We start from the raw sequence: 14,570 nt of genomic DNA, 5'->3' as shown, positions 1-14,570 counted from the left end.
CTATTGGTCATTTTGCATTCATCCCCTTACTGAATGATGTGTTTTCAAATAATAGAATGACCAAAGATTAGTCTATTTTTAGTGAACAGAAAATAATTCAGATCTTAGAAGGAACAAATTGTGGGGTAAAACCACTAAACATATTTACTGTTTATTGTCAAACATAGCAGGAGATAAAGAGAGGGTTTATGTCAAGTGTCATTAATGTGTTTTATGCTCTTTTTCACAGATTGATTTAGAGAGCATATTTTCACTTAACCCAGATCTTGCACCTGATGAAGATATTGAACATAACCCAGAGACACTACCACCACCTGCTTCATCAGCCAAAGTAAACAAAATTGTGAAGGTTGGTAATATCTATGTGGCATGTTCACGGTTACTTTACATAGCTCTGTACATGATGTTATGCCAGAATTTTTAACTTAACTTTTTTGTCTGTGGTGCTATTTCATAACTCTGTTATTTTCTTTTTCCTGTGGTGAATAGGGATTTCTAAATGTTTTTAAGAACAGGTTTGGCAGAGAGGGAGTTGGGAACCAGTATTTGTATAGCTAAATGTCTTAATGAAGGATAAAGAAAAGGTTTTGGATTTTTCTGAAACATTGCATACAGTTCAATCAGCCTTCACCCCTTCACTTTTCATGGTGGCATTTGGCAGCAGTAAGATCTCTTTTGTTCATGTTGTGTTATTTTCATTCACTGGAAAGAGACAGAGGTGGGGCTGCAGTTTATGCTTTCAATAATACGGTGATCAAACGAGAGACTTCTTTCTTTATAGAGTCGACGAACTATGTTACCTGCTAAGAATGACCCTCCTGCCAGAGACAATAGAGGTAAATGTCCTCTCTTTCCATTTCAATGAAGTAAAAAATACGGTAATATTTTAACCTCCTGTTTATCTAGTATTCCTTAATAGTTTTGCGTTTCTCATTTGATATGTATGCCTGTGGCATGTAAAAGATATGGTATATAATTCCTAGAATTATTCCTATATATACTTAGGAATTCATACTGTACAAATAATATTTATATGCAAGCTTAGGCAATATATCTTTATAAAAGTTAAGCTGAATTAACTGACTGCAAAAATTTGAAGATAATTAATTATGCCATATTAAATCATGCATGGACTTTCCATATATGTGTCCTCAGCTTATTTGAGTGTTTCAATATACACTAAGTAGTGCACTTTGAATTCTTAACATTTTCAATTTTTAAACTTTTTTTGTTAATTGCCAGTTGTTTTGTTACAGTCTGAATGTGAACAGTCATAAGAATATAAGAATACTTCAGTCCTGAAGGTTTTTTTATCACTCCACAGAGTGATAAACAACTCTGGAAAAAACCTAAAAAAAATTTGCTCAAATACCACAGAAGAATAGGTGAAAAATATGTATTGGATGAGTACAGATTTAATGCATCTATAACATGTGAAAGAATAGTTACTGCTTATTGTTTTCATTTTCTCTCCTATGTTCAACTTAACTGACTTGAATTGATGATGGTGATGATGATTCTTCTTCCAAACATTAATCTTTAATTAATGAAAAAACATTAATTTCTTCAGACTAGATTCTAGTCCATTTGTTTAAACTTGGAAAACAAGTAGGCTTGCATATCTTTGCAAGTGATCAGACTCTTCTGATTGGGACTACTTTTGCCCTTCTGCCATGTTGCTCTAGGGGTATTAAGCTGACTGAAACTACCAGAGTGTTTTGGGGTTTTTTCCTAGTTAGTGTGGTTTACATATGTGATGGCTTACTGATGGACTGTCCTTACATCCATACATTTTGTCATTTGTAGTAAAACATCTGTTTGGTATGAAATAACCCTGTAACTTGTATTTTAATGAGTACCATGCCTAGTCACTGTTGGCCTAAATATTTTTCTTTTGGCCTCATAATTCAGCTTTTCTCATCACACTGTTTTCTCTTGTGTAGTCAATTTATACTGTAAGCTAGATCTCCCATATGTGGAATGATCTGGGCATTTGTCTTGTCTGTCTTGTTAAAAACCTGTATCTGTAGTTGTTTCCATTTTGTACAGTGAGCTGGCCTTCACTTGGAGTCTCATCTCTGGCTGCTGATCAAAGATGATATACTGCTCTGACACACTCAGAAGTGTGTGCAGGAAATAGGCCAGCTGAAGCAGAGCTGATGAAAGCAACAATTTGAAAAACAATTTAAAGCATTCAGCTCTATCACACAGGCTTGCATGCTCACCACTCTCACTGCATTCACTGTAAAAAGATATCACAACTTCTTCAGAAACTGGCATTCTTAGCACGTATAGAATCAATGCCTAAGTTTAGACATATTGATTGTATCTGTATCCCTTCTGGTATAGAGGCAAAAAGGCTTGTTTCTTCTTCTTACATATTGTTCTGCACTTCAGTGGCTTTAATTTCTATTGCTTTGCTCCTCCAGTGATCATAGGCTCAGTTGGGTTGGAGCATTTTGTAGAATCTCGAAAATGAAAAACAGTGGGGCTTCTTTTCTTACTGTTTCTTTGGGTATAATTGTGATATAAATAAAATTGAAGCACTTCATGCTTCAGGACTGCGTATCTCCAAGTAAACACTTCATTCTGTGCACATAGTAAGTTGTACTAAATCTGCGGTATTTAAAAATATACATGTGCAGCATTGGTACTTACTAATCATGTTCTGTTAGTGTGCAGCACTAGGATAAAAAAGTCTGCATACCAGATGTTTTTGTTAATAGAGTATGGCTCCTCCTCATCCACAGTAAATGGTTGTGCTTAGAAAGGGGCCTCATTCTATCTCATCGTAACAAAGCATTTCAGAAATGGTTGGGAAGGTTACTCCTCCATGTCCAGATGAACTTTTTGCTTTTCCTTTGCAGTGGTTGGTTCTGCACGTGCACGACCTACTCAGCTTCCCGAGCAGTCTTCCTCCTCTCAACAGAATGGTAGTGTTTCAGATATATCTCCAGTTCAAGCTGCAAAAAAGGAATTTGGACCCCCTTGTATGTAAACCGTGTATCAAGCACTAATTCATTCTGGGCATTACATGTACATTCTCTTGGATTTTTTTGTTATCCATAAATGACAAATGTTCAGTTGTCTGTGAGCTTCCTTGAGGAGCTTTTCAGAAAGCTGTGGCTAAACATATGTTCATTTTTGTAGCAATTGTACTAGTATTTGGAATTTGTTTTTCCTTTATTTTCTTTTAACCATAGTAGTATTGTTTAGCTGTTTTTTTTTCCAATTTTTTTTTTATTTGTCTGGGCTTACTTTTAATTCAAACCCAAGAGATCACATGTATCTGTCCAAATATTTTTTTCAAGGTCATATACTTTTGTTTGTGTAATTTGTCCCATTCCCATGGTATTTTCCTAATAAGTTTTATGCATTTTAGAAATTTAAATGCCATAATGATTCTATACTACTTAGATTTGCTTGAAAACATAGCTGATAGTTGATACATCCTAATTATTGATACATTAATTAAATTAAAGTTTACAATGTAAATATGGAAGGTATTTTAAAATTGCATCTTTTTCTTTAAGCACGTAGAAAATCTAACTGTGTAAAAGAGGTTGAAAAATTGCAAGAGAAACGTGAAAAAAGAAGGTTACAGCAGCAGGAACTTAGAGAAAAGAGAGCTCAGGTTAGTATTTTTAGCTCAACTGGAAATCATATGTCAGCAAGATAAATTTGCAGAACTATTCTTTTTTCAGTCTTTAATAATTTTTATGACTGTGATAATCTTGAAATGGTTTTCATTCTGTGCACAGATTTGACAAATATTTTGGTGTTTGGTAGGACTACTACTATAGATGGTTTTCCCCCTTTTTCTTCCTAAAGAAATCATTACTTTCAATTGCTGTTATACAGCATGTTCTTCAGAGAACAACTACTGATGATAGCTGTTTCTTAGGGAAAATGTATTTTTGTCAATAACCGACCTGTTGCCTTTTAGAGAAGTCTGTTACTCTACAGGAAGTAATACAATATTATGATGAATTGTTCATTATGATCTTTGATACTTTGTAGATCTATTTGAGGCTCAGGTTTTAACAGTGACTTCTAATGTTTCTTTCTTTAAACTGGTCTGTACATTTGTAATTTCATCATACAAGCAGCTTGGCAGCCAGTTGCTAAAAACTTGTGTGAAAGAAATGAAGTGGCTAATCCTTCGAGAAAAATCTCTTAATATTAAATGACTTTCTGTCACAATGGTGTAAAAGCTTTAGCAAAGCTAGGAGTGTAATCTTGTTGGCAGCTGTGTGCAAATGTGTTAGTCTCTAAAGAGGGAGTACCAGTCTGCTGCTGACATGAGAATTACCACCGTCAAGTAAATCATTCATACAATTTACTTTTCATGGTTTAATGATGTTTCCACATTGACCTAAAATCACCTACGTTAAAATTTGTGTCTTATCGTTTGCATTTGTTTACACAAAACATTAATATGTCTTAATATGTGATGAATGACGATTTTTGGCTTTATATATTAAAATGCTTTGAAGTAGTGTTACTTGTAAAATTTTTTTTATTTCTCCTGTGAACACTCCTTTTGTGTCTGAGTCTTAAACTTCTGTATGAGGAAGTTGTCGTGAAATGAAATAGTAATGCATCAAGCACTGACTTCTAGTATGCAAGACCTTTAAACAGGGCTTGAAGAATATTAGGTAAATGCTTTCTCCATGATAAACAGTACTCTTTTCTGAATGTTATGTAGAGACATTTTTTGAAGACTTACTGTCAGCAATTTTTAGTTCCGTGTAGTCAGAGTGGATAACATCAAGGTAACAGTCAGCTTCTGGTAACCAGGATATAGTATTTTCTGAGGTGAGAATTGTCACAAGTGCAGAGAATGAGCTGGCTGCCTTTCAGCTTAGTAACCCAAATCCAGTGATTTCTGAGAGCGCCTACACCGTCTCCACAGCCAGCTGTGATTCAGAAATTTTATATCATGCAAAACTTAGGAGGGTCTGAGCTCCAGAGCTGGCATCAGCAGCATGTCCTGAAGGGTTGTAAAACAGGTATTTGCAGGGAGAAGTGATGTGAAGTTGTGTAATCAGTTCTGCAGAAAACAGAGTAGGCTCAGGCTCAGCTTATTGGTGCTCCATGCATGACCTCTTACATGTTCATTTACTCTGGTACTGATGGCTCCACATTTAAGGATAGGTTATCTTCTGTGCCTGTGTCATGGGTTCAGCTGTCAGCTGTGTAGACTGTCTTGCTGCTGGGGTGGGGTGAGGACCAAAAATGGACTTTGCTGTGTAAATGCTGCTCAGGAGTAGCTAGAACATCCATGTACTATCAATCCTCTTTCCAGCACAAATCCAAAGCAGAGCTGCATATCACACTCTTCTATGGAGAAAGAAGCCAAATCCCAAAGCCTCTATCCCAGCCGAAACTAGCACAGCCTGGATGTAGTCAATTGAGTATCCTTGGGATTGCTTTTGCCTTGCTGGGGTTCTGGGACCCTTGGAAGAGTTTGCAATGCATCCAGATATGTGTATAAATTAACAGAGGACCAGTAGTTAGGAGCAAACTATAACTGGCTTGTATCCAGCAGGACTGTGTTTAGAGCAGCTGAGGTTCCTGCACTGTCCTCTGTGGTGTGTGTTGTACCTGTCGAGTATCTATGCATCTGTCAGAGTGTCATATCTGAGATAAGGAAGTGTTGACTATATGTTTATTCAGTTTGAAGGTGCTGGCAAAGGCAGGAGTAATTTCTCTTTCTTAAGTAGATTAATTGTGAGTCCTCAATTTATAAGTATTTTCTATTATATGCCAACCAAAATGACATGAGAAGCATCTAATTGTTTCCTTTATGGTCAGTAAATTAGCTACATCAGAGTGGAAAAAGGTATTAAACCTACATTTAGCTCTCAAGAGACATTTCTGGTGTTTTGCAGAAAAAATAAGATTTCAGTTGATGTGTATTTTTTTAATAGATAATTAATTTAGGCCTTTTTTGGAAGCAAAAAGTATAATAGAAATTCTGTTGCTTACTTTTTCCTAGGATGTTGATGCTACAAACCCAAATTATGAAATTATGTGTATGATAAGAGATTTCAGGGGAAGTTTGGATTATAGACCACTGACAACAGCAGATCCTGTAAGTATGCCAGCAGCATGGAAATGTGTTATCCTTCTATGTTTTTTCTGTTTCAGTTTTTTTTTTCAATGTATATTTCTGTCTGTTAATGCAAAAAATAGGTATTTCAATATATGGCAGTATTCAGTATAACATGGGTTTGTTTTTCCACTAATTTGTTGATAATGAAATGAGTAGGTTTTGGAAGTCCTAGTTTACTGAACTTGTTAAGTTATTTAAATGTCTTTTTACTATTAAATAATGCCAATATGTACTAAGTAGTCACTCAGCCTTTGTATGGTAAATTTTCCAGGGATGCTAAGGGACTTGCACACAAAACCATGAAACTTACTTAAAAGCCCTCTTCAAATAATGATTACTGTTTGATCTTTGAAGGTGATGTGTTCTTTTGGTTTGCGGATAAGTCAGAGGAGTGGAATACTTACATGAACAAGCCTGTCAAATTCTATGGAAATCAGAGAATGTGATTTCTGTCAATAGCATATCTACCCTGTTAAAGCTGGATTTGCTTGCATAGTCCAATAGTACTTGTAACTGTGTTGGATTAGATCACTGTCTGCAGGGAGTTTTGTTAATTTATGCTTTCCCTTTTGGGTTCTTTGCTACTGTGCAGGCACAATGGGTTTTTACATGCTCAGATGACTCGCTGTCTGGGACATTTCTCTTGGTTTAAATGATTGGTTACTTAACTGAAAAGAGAAGTCACATAAAGTCAAATATTTTGTAACTGGAATTGGGGTGTAGTTCACTGAAAGGCTTTCCTTTGCAGATTGATGAGCACAGGATTTGTGTTTGTGTGCGAAAACGACCACTCAATAAAAAAGGTAGGATTGTTGAAGATTTTGTTCTTTTGTTTATCTGAAAAACTGCTTCTGATAGTAGCTTTATTTGTGTTAAACAACTCTGGAAATACTGATCAAAGGCGAATCTTTTATATTAGACAGTGTGTGTGATGAACCTAGAAAATTCATAGACTTGTCATAACCTGATGAGAAAAGTAGTTTACCTGCCACAACTTCATGGATTAGGAGCTGAGGCACAGAAGAGTGCAGTTTTTTCCCAAGGTCATCTAGGATGTATTTAGTTGATCTGGAAATGAATTCTGCTGAAATCATTTCCGTATTCTGACATTGTATTAGAATCACATTTTAAAGTATCCTTCAAGTGATCCCCTGAGCAGAGAGTTACACAGTGAAAACTTTCATACATGTTTTTGTAAATATATTTTTATACTTCCAAGTGGTCCTGAATCAGGCATCAAGGAAGTATCTTATGACATGGTTGGTGCCTAAACATGTCCAAGACATCCTCACAGAGCTAGTGGATTACAGGCAAACATGAGACTTGTACACCCTGGAGTGGTTGCTCGGAGCTGCCAAAGTTACTCTAGAGAATATCAAATGCCACTAAAAAACTGTTAGGTACTGAGAGAACTCCCTTAAGACTTTTTATTTTATGTGATGAGTGTTGGAACTATTTTTCTTGCTGCCTGCTCATCAGACTAGGGACTGTATGAAAAAAACAAAACAAAACCAAACAACAAAAAACTGTTCAGCTTTCAATTCCAGTTAAATCTCAATCTTCCTAGGAAATTCTTTGACTTTCAGTGGGAATTTAGGAAAACAAATGCTTACTGGATTGCAGCTTATCTGAATCTGGTGCTGCAAGATGTTTCTTTCCTTCCTTTTCTCTTATATTCTGTTCAGCTTAAGGACTCAAAAGAGCATCACTCTGATGCTGAGGCAATATGGAATACCATTTATTGTATTGATACTGTCAGAAGTACACATGTAGGATTATCTGAAGTGTACCGAGAGGAAATTGGGAGAAATATTTTCCCTTTCCCATGCATAAGTTGATACCAGTAGATAGTTAGGTTTTGTCTTATTTTTCCCCTTCACATTGCTGCTTCTATTTTTTCTTTTCATTTTTACTTACTCTGTCAGGAAAAATGTCACTTTCTACCTGTGCTGAAGGTGGACAAACTGAAATAGCAGTAAATGAAAACAAGTTGTTATGAGACATGAGTTTGGACTCAGAAATGGGATTTGATTTTGTAAAAGTTACTTATCTTTGGTACTAATGGTTGAGAGCTACTAAAAAAGTAGATCAGAGGTGTTTGTGGAAAGATGAATAAGTAAAAATGAGGTTGGTACTTAAAGCTGTTTTGCATTTTTAAGAATAAACTGTAGTAAAGAAGGTGTTAACTACGTAATCTATGCAGGGGATGATAATCTAGTACCCGCATGATACAATCTTCTGAAAACACTCAGTTCATAAGAAACAGTATTTCTCATAAAATCATGGAAAGTATAAAAGAATTAAAGATGCTGGACTGTAACCTTATGATTAGAAAAAAACAGAATTAATTTGTTTTGTCATCTCAAAACTGCAGAATTATCACAGAAACATAAAGTGTTCTCAACATCAATTGTTCTGTGGATTGACTTTGCAGGAAGTAGGTGTTCAGAGTGACACTTTGAGGTTTTAGTTCAGTGACATGTATTTATAATTGTGAAATGTATGATGGGTTTCAGAGACACTATTCCTAATTTTGATCAGCTAAGGATACTGGTTCTCATACCAAATAGCTGGGAGGAAGTAAATATCTTACTCCAAACAATTTTTTAAGAAAAATCGTCTTTTGACTGGTTAAACTAAAAAGTTTTTGCTGCTAAGAACTGTCCATCATACATTTATTTTTGTCACTGTTCCTTACTTTTTATCTGTAATTGCTGCGGAATAATTGCATTTCATTTTATTGCAGTGCAGTTGAAAAATTGATTAAACTTTGACTGGAATGTGTGTTTCCATTGGTGTGTAACGTAATGCAATGGTAACCACTGTACTGTTTGGTCAGGATGTTAACTCATGAAAAGGTTTCTATCTGGTTGTATAAAGCAACATCAAATTCTTGAACTGCATGCCTTAAGAAATTTTACATAGAAATGCAAGTAGGACACATTAGTGAATCCTGACTGTACATAAAAAGGGTCTTTATTTTTGTGCATATTATGGATCACTGGGTTCTCTGTTTTGCTGACTCATATACCATACAACAATTAGTGGTAAACTGCAGTGCTGTATAGTAATTACAATCTAGGATCTCACTGTTGAAGTCACAGTGATAGGAAGGATCGTTATAATTTTCAGCTTGTTCTGCTTACAAGATAATTTTTAGAAAGGTTTTTACTTTAGAGGAATTATATATTAAAGATATGTACTATAGGTTCCAGGAGTAATACACGAATAAAAATGTCTGTGAGGAATGAAAGCAAAATTTAAAGAAAACATCAAGATAAAATTTTAAAATAAAATGTATTATCTTAAGGATATTACTTTCTTTGTGTTTTCAAGTTTGATAGTCTAAGCAATATAGTACTAGTATCTAGTTTCTCCACTGGAGAAGATACTTACCAAAACTCAAAGGATATGGCAGTGAGCTGTAAAAGAGTATATAATCACTGAGGAATACGACCTCAAATCCATGAAAAGTGCTACAGAAGACATAAAAAGTTGTAATGATAGTGCTGTAATTAATGACCATAGTCTTTCTAAAACAGCTTTGTTCCTCTCTTTAATTTCTAGCAATTGGTAGGATAGGATGACTAGACTTCCAGAATGAAATCTCTTGCTTAGTAGACTACTATCTAGGCATCAGAAGCCCAAATCCATTGCAGTGTTGTTACTTGGAGGAGCTGTGTTATCTGAGATGTTATAAGAGTGTAAACAATGGGGAAATGTAAAAAATAATGATGTGTTGTTAGTTAAATATATATTTCACTTATTTTATAGAAACTTTAATGAAAGACCTTGATGTAATAACAATTCCTAGTAAAGATGTTGTGATGGTACATGAACCAAAACAAAAGGTGGATTTAACAAGGTACCTAGAAAACCAAACTTTTCGTTTTGATTATGCCTTTGATGACACGGCTCCTAATGAAATGGTTTACAGGTATGTGTATATGCTTTTTTTTTGGTTAATCTTTTTTCTCATGTTTTTCCATACGAATAACTGTTACATTGGTCTTAGACTTTATTCTTATTCTCTGTGTTACCTAATGGTATATTGCTACCTCCATTCTTTTACCTGTTTACTTTTGTTTTAACTCTATATCCCTAATTGTTCTCCTGCAATGTCATTTCCACCTCTGTTGACTTCAGTCCTACTCCCACTCCTCCTCCAAGCCCTGTTGCATTCCAGGCTCTAACAAGTATCACCTGCCTCCTCAGCTGCTGATTACTTGAGCAACGTAATCAGTTCTCCATTTGCTTCCAGATTATTGTCATATTAGTCTGTGTTCAGCACCTGAGGAACCTGAGCCATGGCTTTTGGTCATCAGGAAACCTGGAAGAAAAGGAGAGCCCTAGCACCAAAGAGCTTGCAGTCTGAATATAGGATAATTAAGAGATGGAAACAAACCAGTGGAGGGTGAGAAAAGAGTACCAATAGTGACAGATTGTGTAGTGCAGTATTGCTGAGATACCTGAGCTAATTTATTTTCTGGAAGCAATCTGGCTGACGTATTGTGGAAGTATGTGGAGCTAAGTTATTTTGCGGAAAATACCAAATCTTTCTAATTTAAAAACAAACAGCAACAAAGACATATATCCTCTTTTAGGCCCAAGGTATTTTGTTCTTTCGTTCTTCTGTTTCAGTTCTACTGTTGGTATGGAATAATTCACACAGCACTTTTAAAAGCATGTTTAGAAATAGCTATTACCTTTGAACAAGTAACTAAATGAAGTACATACAGTAGTGGGCAAGGTTAGATACCATCACATAATCTTGGGCAGAATCTTAGTATGCATCTAAATACTGTGAAGATTTTTGCAGGAAATACTGATATTAAAAAGGAATTTGGTGAAAATAATTTTTCTTATGCTTGGGAAGTGCTTCCCATAGTCTTAAAGAGTATTGGCAGAGAAATATCTTACTTCTTGTTTTTAATCCACAACTAGGAAGTGAAAGTCAGGATTGTGTCCTGATTGATAGTGGAAAACACAAAAGTCATAGTAGAAGAATTCTTAAAATGTTGTGAAAATAAAACTTCTTATGCTTGTCATAGAGAAGGGGGTGAAACAAAAATCTCATAAAACTAATACTAACAAAAGAGTTGTGACCAACAAAGCTGTGTCCTTCTATCTTTGCTGGCTGTCTGCTGGTATCATCTTTCCTTTCCTTGATAGTGAAGAGCTGTAGGAGAGCCAGCTGGTTGATGATGCATGAAATAATTCTCTTGCTTGACAATCCATTCTTCTAATCTTCCACCTTCCTTTATGTATATGTGTGAACATAGTGTTTAATGTGGGGGTGGTTTTGGTATAATGTTGTGTTTTTGTACTGAGTTTAATCAGAGTTTTTATTAGTTATGTAATACATTAATGGCAATACAGGAATGTATTTTAAGATTATTGTATTCATACTGAAACAGTAGATCTCTAGTCTTTCTCCTTCTCCCTCATATGGCACAATAATGATCATTACTTGAAGGGCAATCTGTTTTAAGGTCTTCTGTAATAACAGAAGTAAGGGCAAGATAGGTGTCATCATGTGCTCTCATCAGATCCTCAGGGTCATACTGAGAAAAAAAAATACTGTGACAAGATGCTCCAGTTTTCTCCAGTAAGCTAAATTTACTGTATACTGAAAAGATATTTTTAGTCCAAGGTAGAAAAATACTCTATTATTATTACTGCTTCTACCATTATTATTATTACTATTATTCTACATTATTATTACTACTGTTATTATTTTGCTTAACCTGTATTTTAAGTATTTTTAATCTATGAACCACAACACAGAGTTGCAAATTTTTGTAATATTAAAAACACTCACTACTTGGAATGGATATGCCTTATGAATTTTAAAGGAGAACCAGTTTATGTTTCTGAAAGACTAAGTTGCAAATAAAGGTTCTAATAAAAGTAAAGTTGGACTCTTAGCATAGTATCATTTGGAGTTGTGTAATCTTTTATGAAAATGTTTTAAGATATGTTTGTACTTTGTCTTACTTTAAAATAGATACCTTTAAGTCCCCTGTTAGTAAATCGGCAAAATAAACAGTTTCAAATTTAATAAAACAGAAGTAATGGAGTGTGCTTATAAAGTGGATAGAGTTTTGTGAATTTTTTAATTTTTATACATAGAAAAAGCAAACATCAAAATATGGGAATATCCTTTTGAGAAGACAGAGGTACATACTTAGATGAAGCAAAGAAAGAAAGGCTAAGGCTGCTTAGGAATCATCTGGTGTATTGATGAAAATTCATGGTTCAGCTAGATGTAGATTCTTTACATAAGCCTTCATTGCTGTTTAATGGCTCAGTCTTGCCCATATTATTTTTGTAAGTGAACTTTTGTTTAAAAGCAGAATGAAAGGAGGTTGTAGCATCTCAGTGTTTCTGTAATTAATTTTTTCCTTTATTGGTCACCTATTAGTTATTTGTGTGTAAACAACTGGAAAAAGTTTAGGAAGAGTTTTGCAGAGAGAATTGTCTCCATATGTAACTCTCCATTAGTTTACCCTTTGCTTTTGGAGTTTACAATGAAATAATAATTTTGATTGATAAAATTTGGTGATTGATAAAATTATCACTTTTGGTGATAATCAGCTGAAGTAGGAAGAATAGCTCTGTGTTTTTTTAAATTAATTAGCTAAAAAAAGAAATGATACTTGAGATAATACATTTGATACAGCAAGTTGTACCTCAGGGATAAGTAGATTATTTAATTCTTAAGAGTTTGGGTATCCATTATCTTGAGCCCTTTCTTAATGTATGCATGTTCTCAAAAATTGAGAGGTGCAATGTTGTTTTAGCTTCTTGTCTTTCAAATTTAATCTTAGAAGTTGATTTGGGAAGGAAAAAAAACCCACAGCAGAATTTTAGTATTGACAAAACTCCTATCTGCTACACTGTCCTACTTCAGTATCTTCTTTGTCACTTTGAGGGAGCTCCAGACTCCCTTTAGTAAATTGTGGGATGTTGGCTCAATAGAACAAGGAAATCATTGGTTTAGGGTTTAAAGGAGGATAATGTTGTTGTAAAACAAATGAGAGAGACCTCTTAGCTTGTGACGGTTTGGAAGATTTTAATACCTTAGAGGTGGTAGTCTCCTTAAGTCAGAAATTAATGTATAAATGTCCTTTGACCTGTCAAAGTACAGGACCAATTTTGTCACTTTTGGCCTTAATATTTTAATTTTCCTTGTGGCAGTGGAATCTTAAAGTACTTCAGCTTTTTAACTACAAGTTTTTTTGCATTTAAGGTTTACAGCTCGACCATTAGTGGAGACCATATTTGAAAGGGGAATGGCCACTTGTTTTGCATATGGACAAACAGGAAGTGGGAAAACCCATGTAAGTAGTTCTTCTACAAGTCAGCAATACTATGTTTTTACTCGACATACTTAGGTCTGAGTTCTAATAAATAAAGAATATGTAAACTACAGTTCTGTGATTTTTATGGTGTTTTTCTTTGCTATGTCTTTTTTTAAATTTAGACAATGGGTGGCGACTTTTCAGGAAAGAACCAAGATTGTTCTAAAGGCATATATGCACTTGCAGGTGAGACTTCATTGATCAGTTGGATTTGGGCAGATCAATTGAGATCAATGAATTTTCTACTCTTTGTAAAGCAAATGTAACAGTTGACATACTTTGCATTGCAGTGGAGCTTTGGTAACATCAGAAGTTGTCCCTAGATGTATATCCTTTATGAAGTAATGTAAATATAGACTACTTAACAAAAATGCCATAACAGATTAAGTTTATTATTTTGGTGTCTTCTGCATCTTCCAGTGTAATGTGGCAATTTAGACTGCTCTGTTTTAGGCTTGGTTGACTGATCCTATCTGTCATTCTTGCAAAATATGAGGTGCTGTAAAACAGAGTTTTACACGTGAATGAATCTTCACTGAATGAAAACACATGATGAGATTTCTTTTTATTCTGGGAATGTATTCACAGCTCGAGATGTCTTTTTAATGCTAAAGAAACCAAACTATAAGAAGTTAGAACTTCAAGTATATGCAACATTTTTTGAGATCTACAGTGGTAAGGTAAGTACCTGGTCTTTTTCTGAGAAAGGAGTTTCATACACAAAATTGTGGCTTGTCACATAAAATATTTTTCCCTCTTTGTATTAAAAGCTGTATTTCAAATAATTATTTACATTTCCCTTCCAATCATGTATTTCCATTGAATGTTTTGTATTATTTGAAATAGAATTCAAAACAGGAATGTTTTTTTAAGCTCCTTTTTTAATTGCTCTGTTTTCCTCCTTCCCTAAGGTTTTTGACTTGTTGAACAGGAAGACAAAATTAAGAGTGTTAGAAGATGGTAAACAGCAAGTCCAGGTGGTGGGATTACAGGAGCGGGAAGTCAAATGTGTTGAGGATGTTCTTAAGCTTATTGAAGTAGGCAACAGCTGCAGGTATCTTTCACAGCTTACATCATTTTTTCATTGT

General features: G+C 34.7%; 1 protein-coding gene across 3 annotated transcripts in view; it reads left to right on the top strand.

Moving 5' to 3' along the window:
* Positions 1-14,570, top strand: part of KIF2A (kinesin family member 2A) — a 58,527-nt gene that overhangs the window by 25,412 nt on the left and 18,545 nt on the right. For 2 of the 3 annotated variants that reach the window (XM_058826165.1, XM_058826168.1), the window contains exons 3-13: positions 230-349; positions 782-836; positions 2,868-2,990; positions 3,534-3,634; positions 6,002-6,097; positions 6,867-6,921; positions 9,893-10,055; positions 13,371-13,461; positions 13,605-13,668; positions 14,071-14,162; positions 14,394-14,536. In XM_058826165.1, coding sequence (XP_058682148.1) covers positions 230-349; positions 782-836; positions 2,868-2,990; positions 3,534-3,634; positions 6,002-6,097; positions 6,867-6,921; positions 9,893-10,055; positions 13,371-13,461; positions 13,605-13,668; positions 14,071-14,162; positions 14,394-14,536 — 1,103 coding nt within the window. The remainder of the gene's footprint in view (positions 1-229; positions 350-781; positions 837-2,867; positions 2,991-3,533; positions 3,635-6,001; positions 6,098-6,866; positions 6,922-9,892; positions 10,056-13,370; positions 13,462-13,604; positions 13,669-14,070; positions 14,163-14,393; positions 14,537-14,570) is intronic. The other variant, XM_058826167.1, reaches the window with a different exon arrangement.

Source organism: Poecile atricapillus, chromosome Z, assembly GCF_030490865.1.
Source record: "Poecile atricapillus isolate bPoeAtr1 chromosome Z, bPoeAtr1.hap1, whole genome shotgun sequence".
In the NCBI taxonomy this organism is placed as follows: Eukaryota; Metazoa; Chordata; class Aves; order Passeriformes; family Paridae; genus Poecile; species Poecile atricapillus.
Note: the sequence above shows the minus strand (reverse complement) of the source record. Positions and strands in the feature narration are given on the sequence as shown.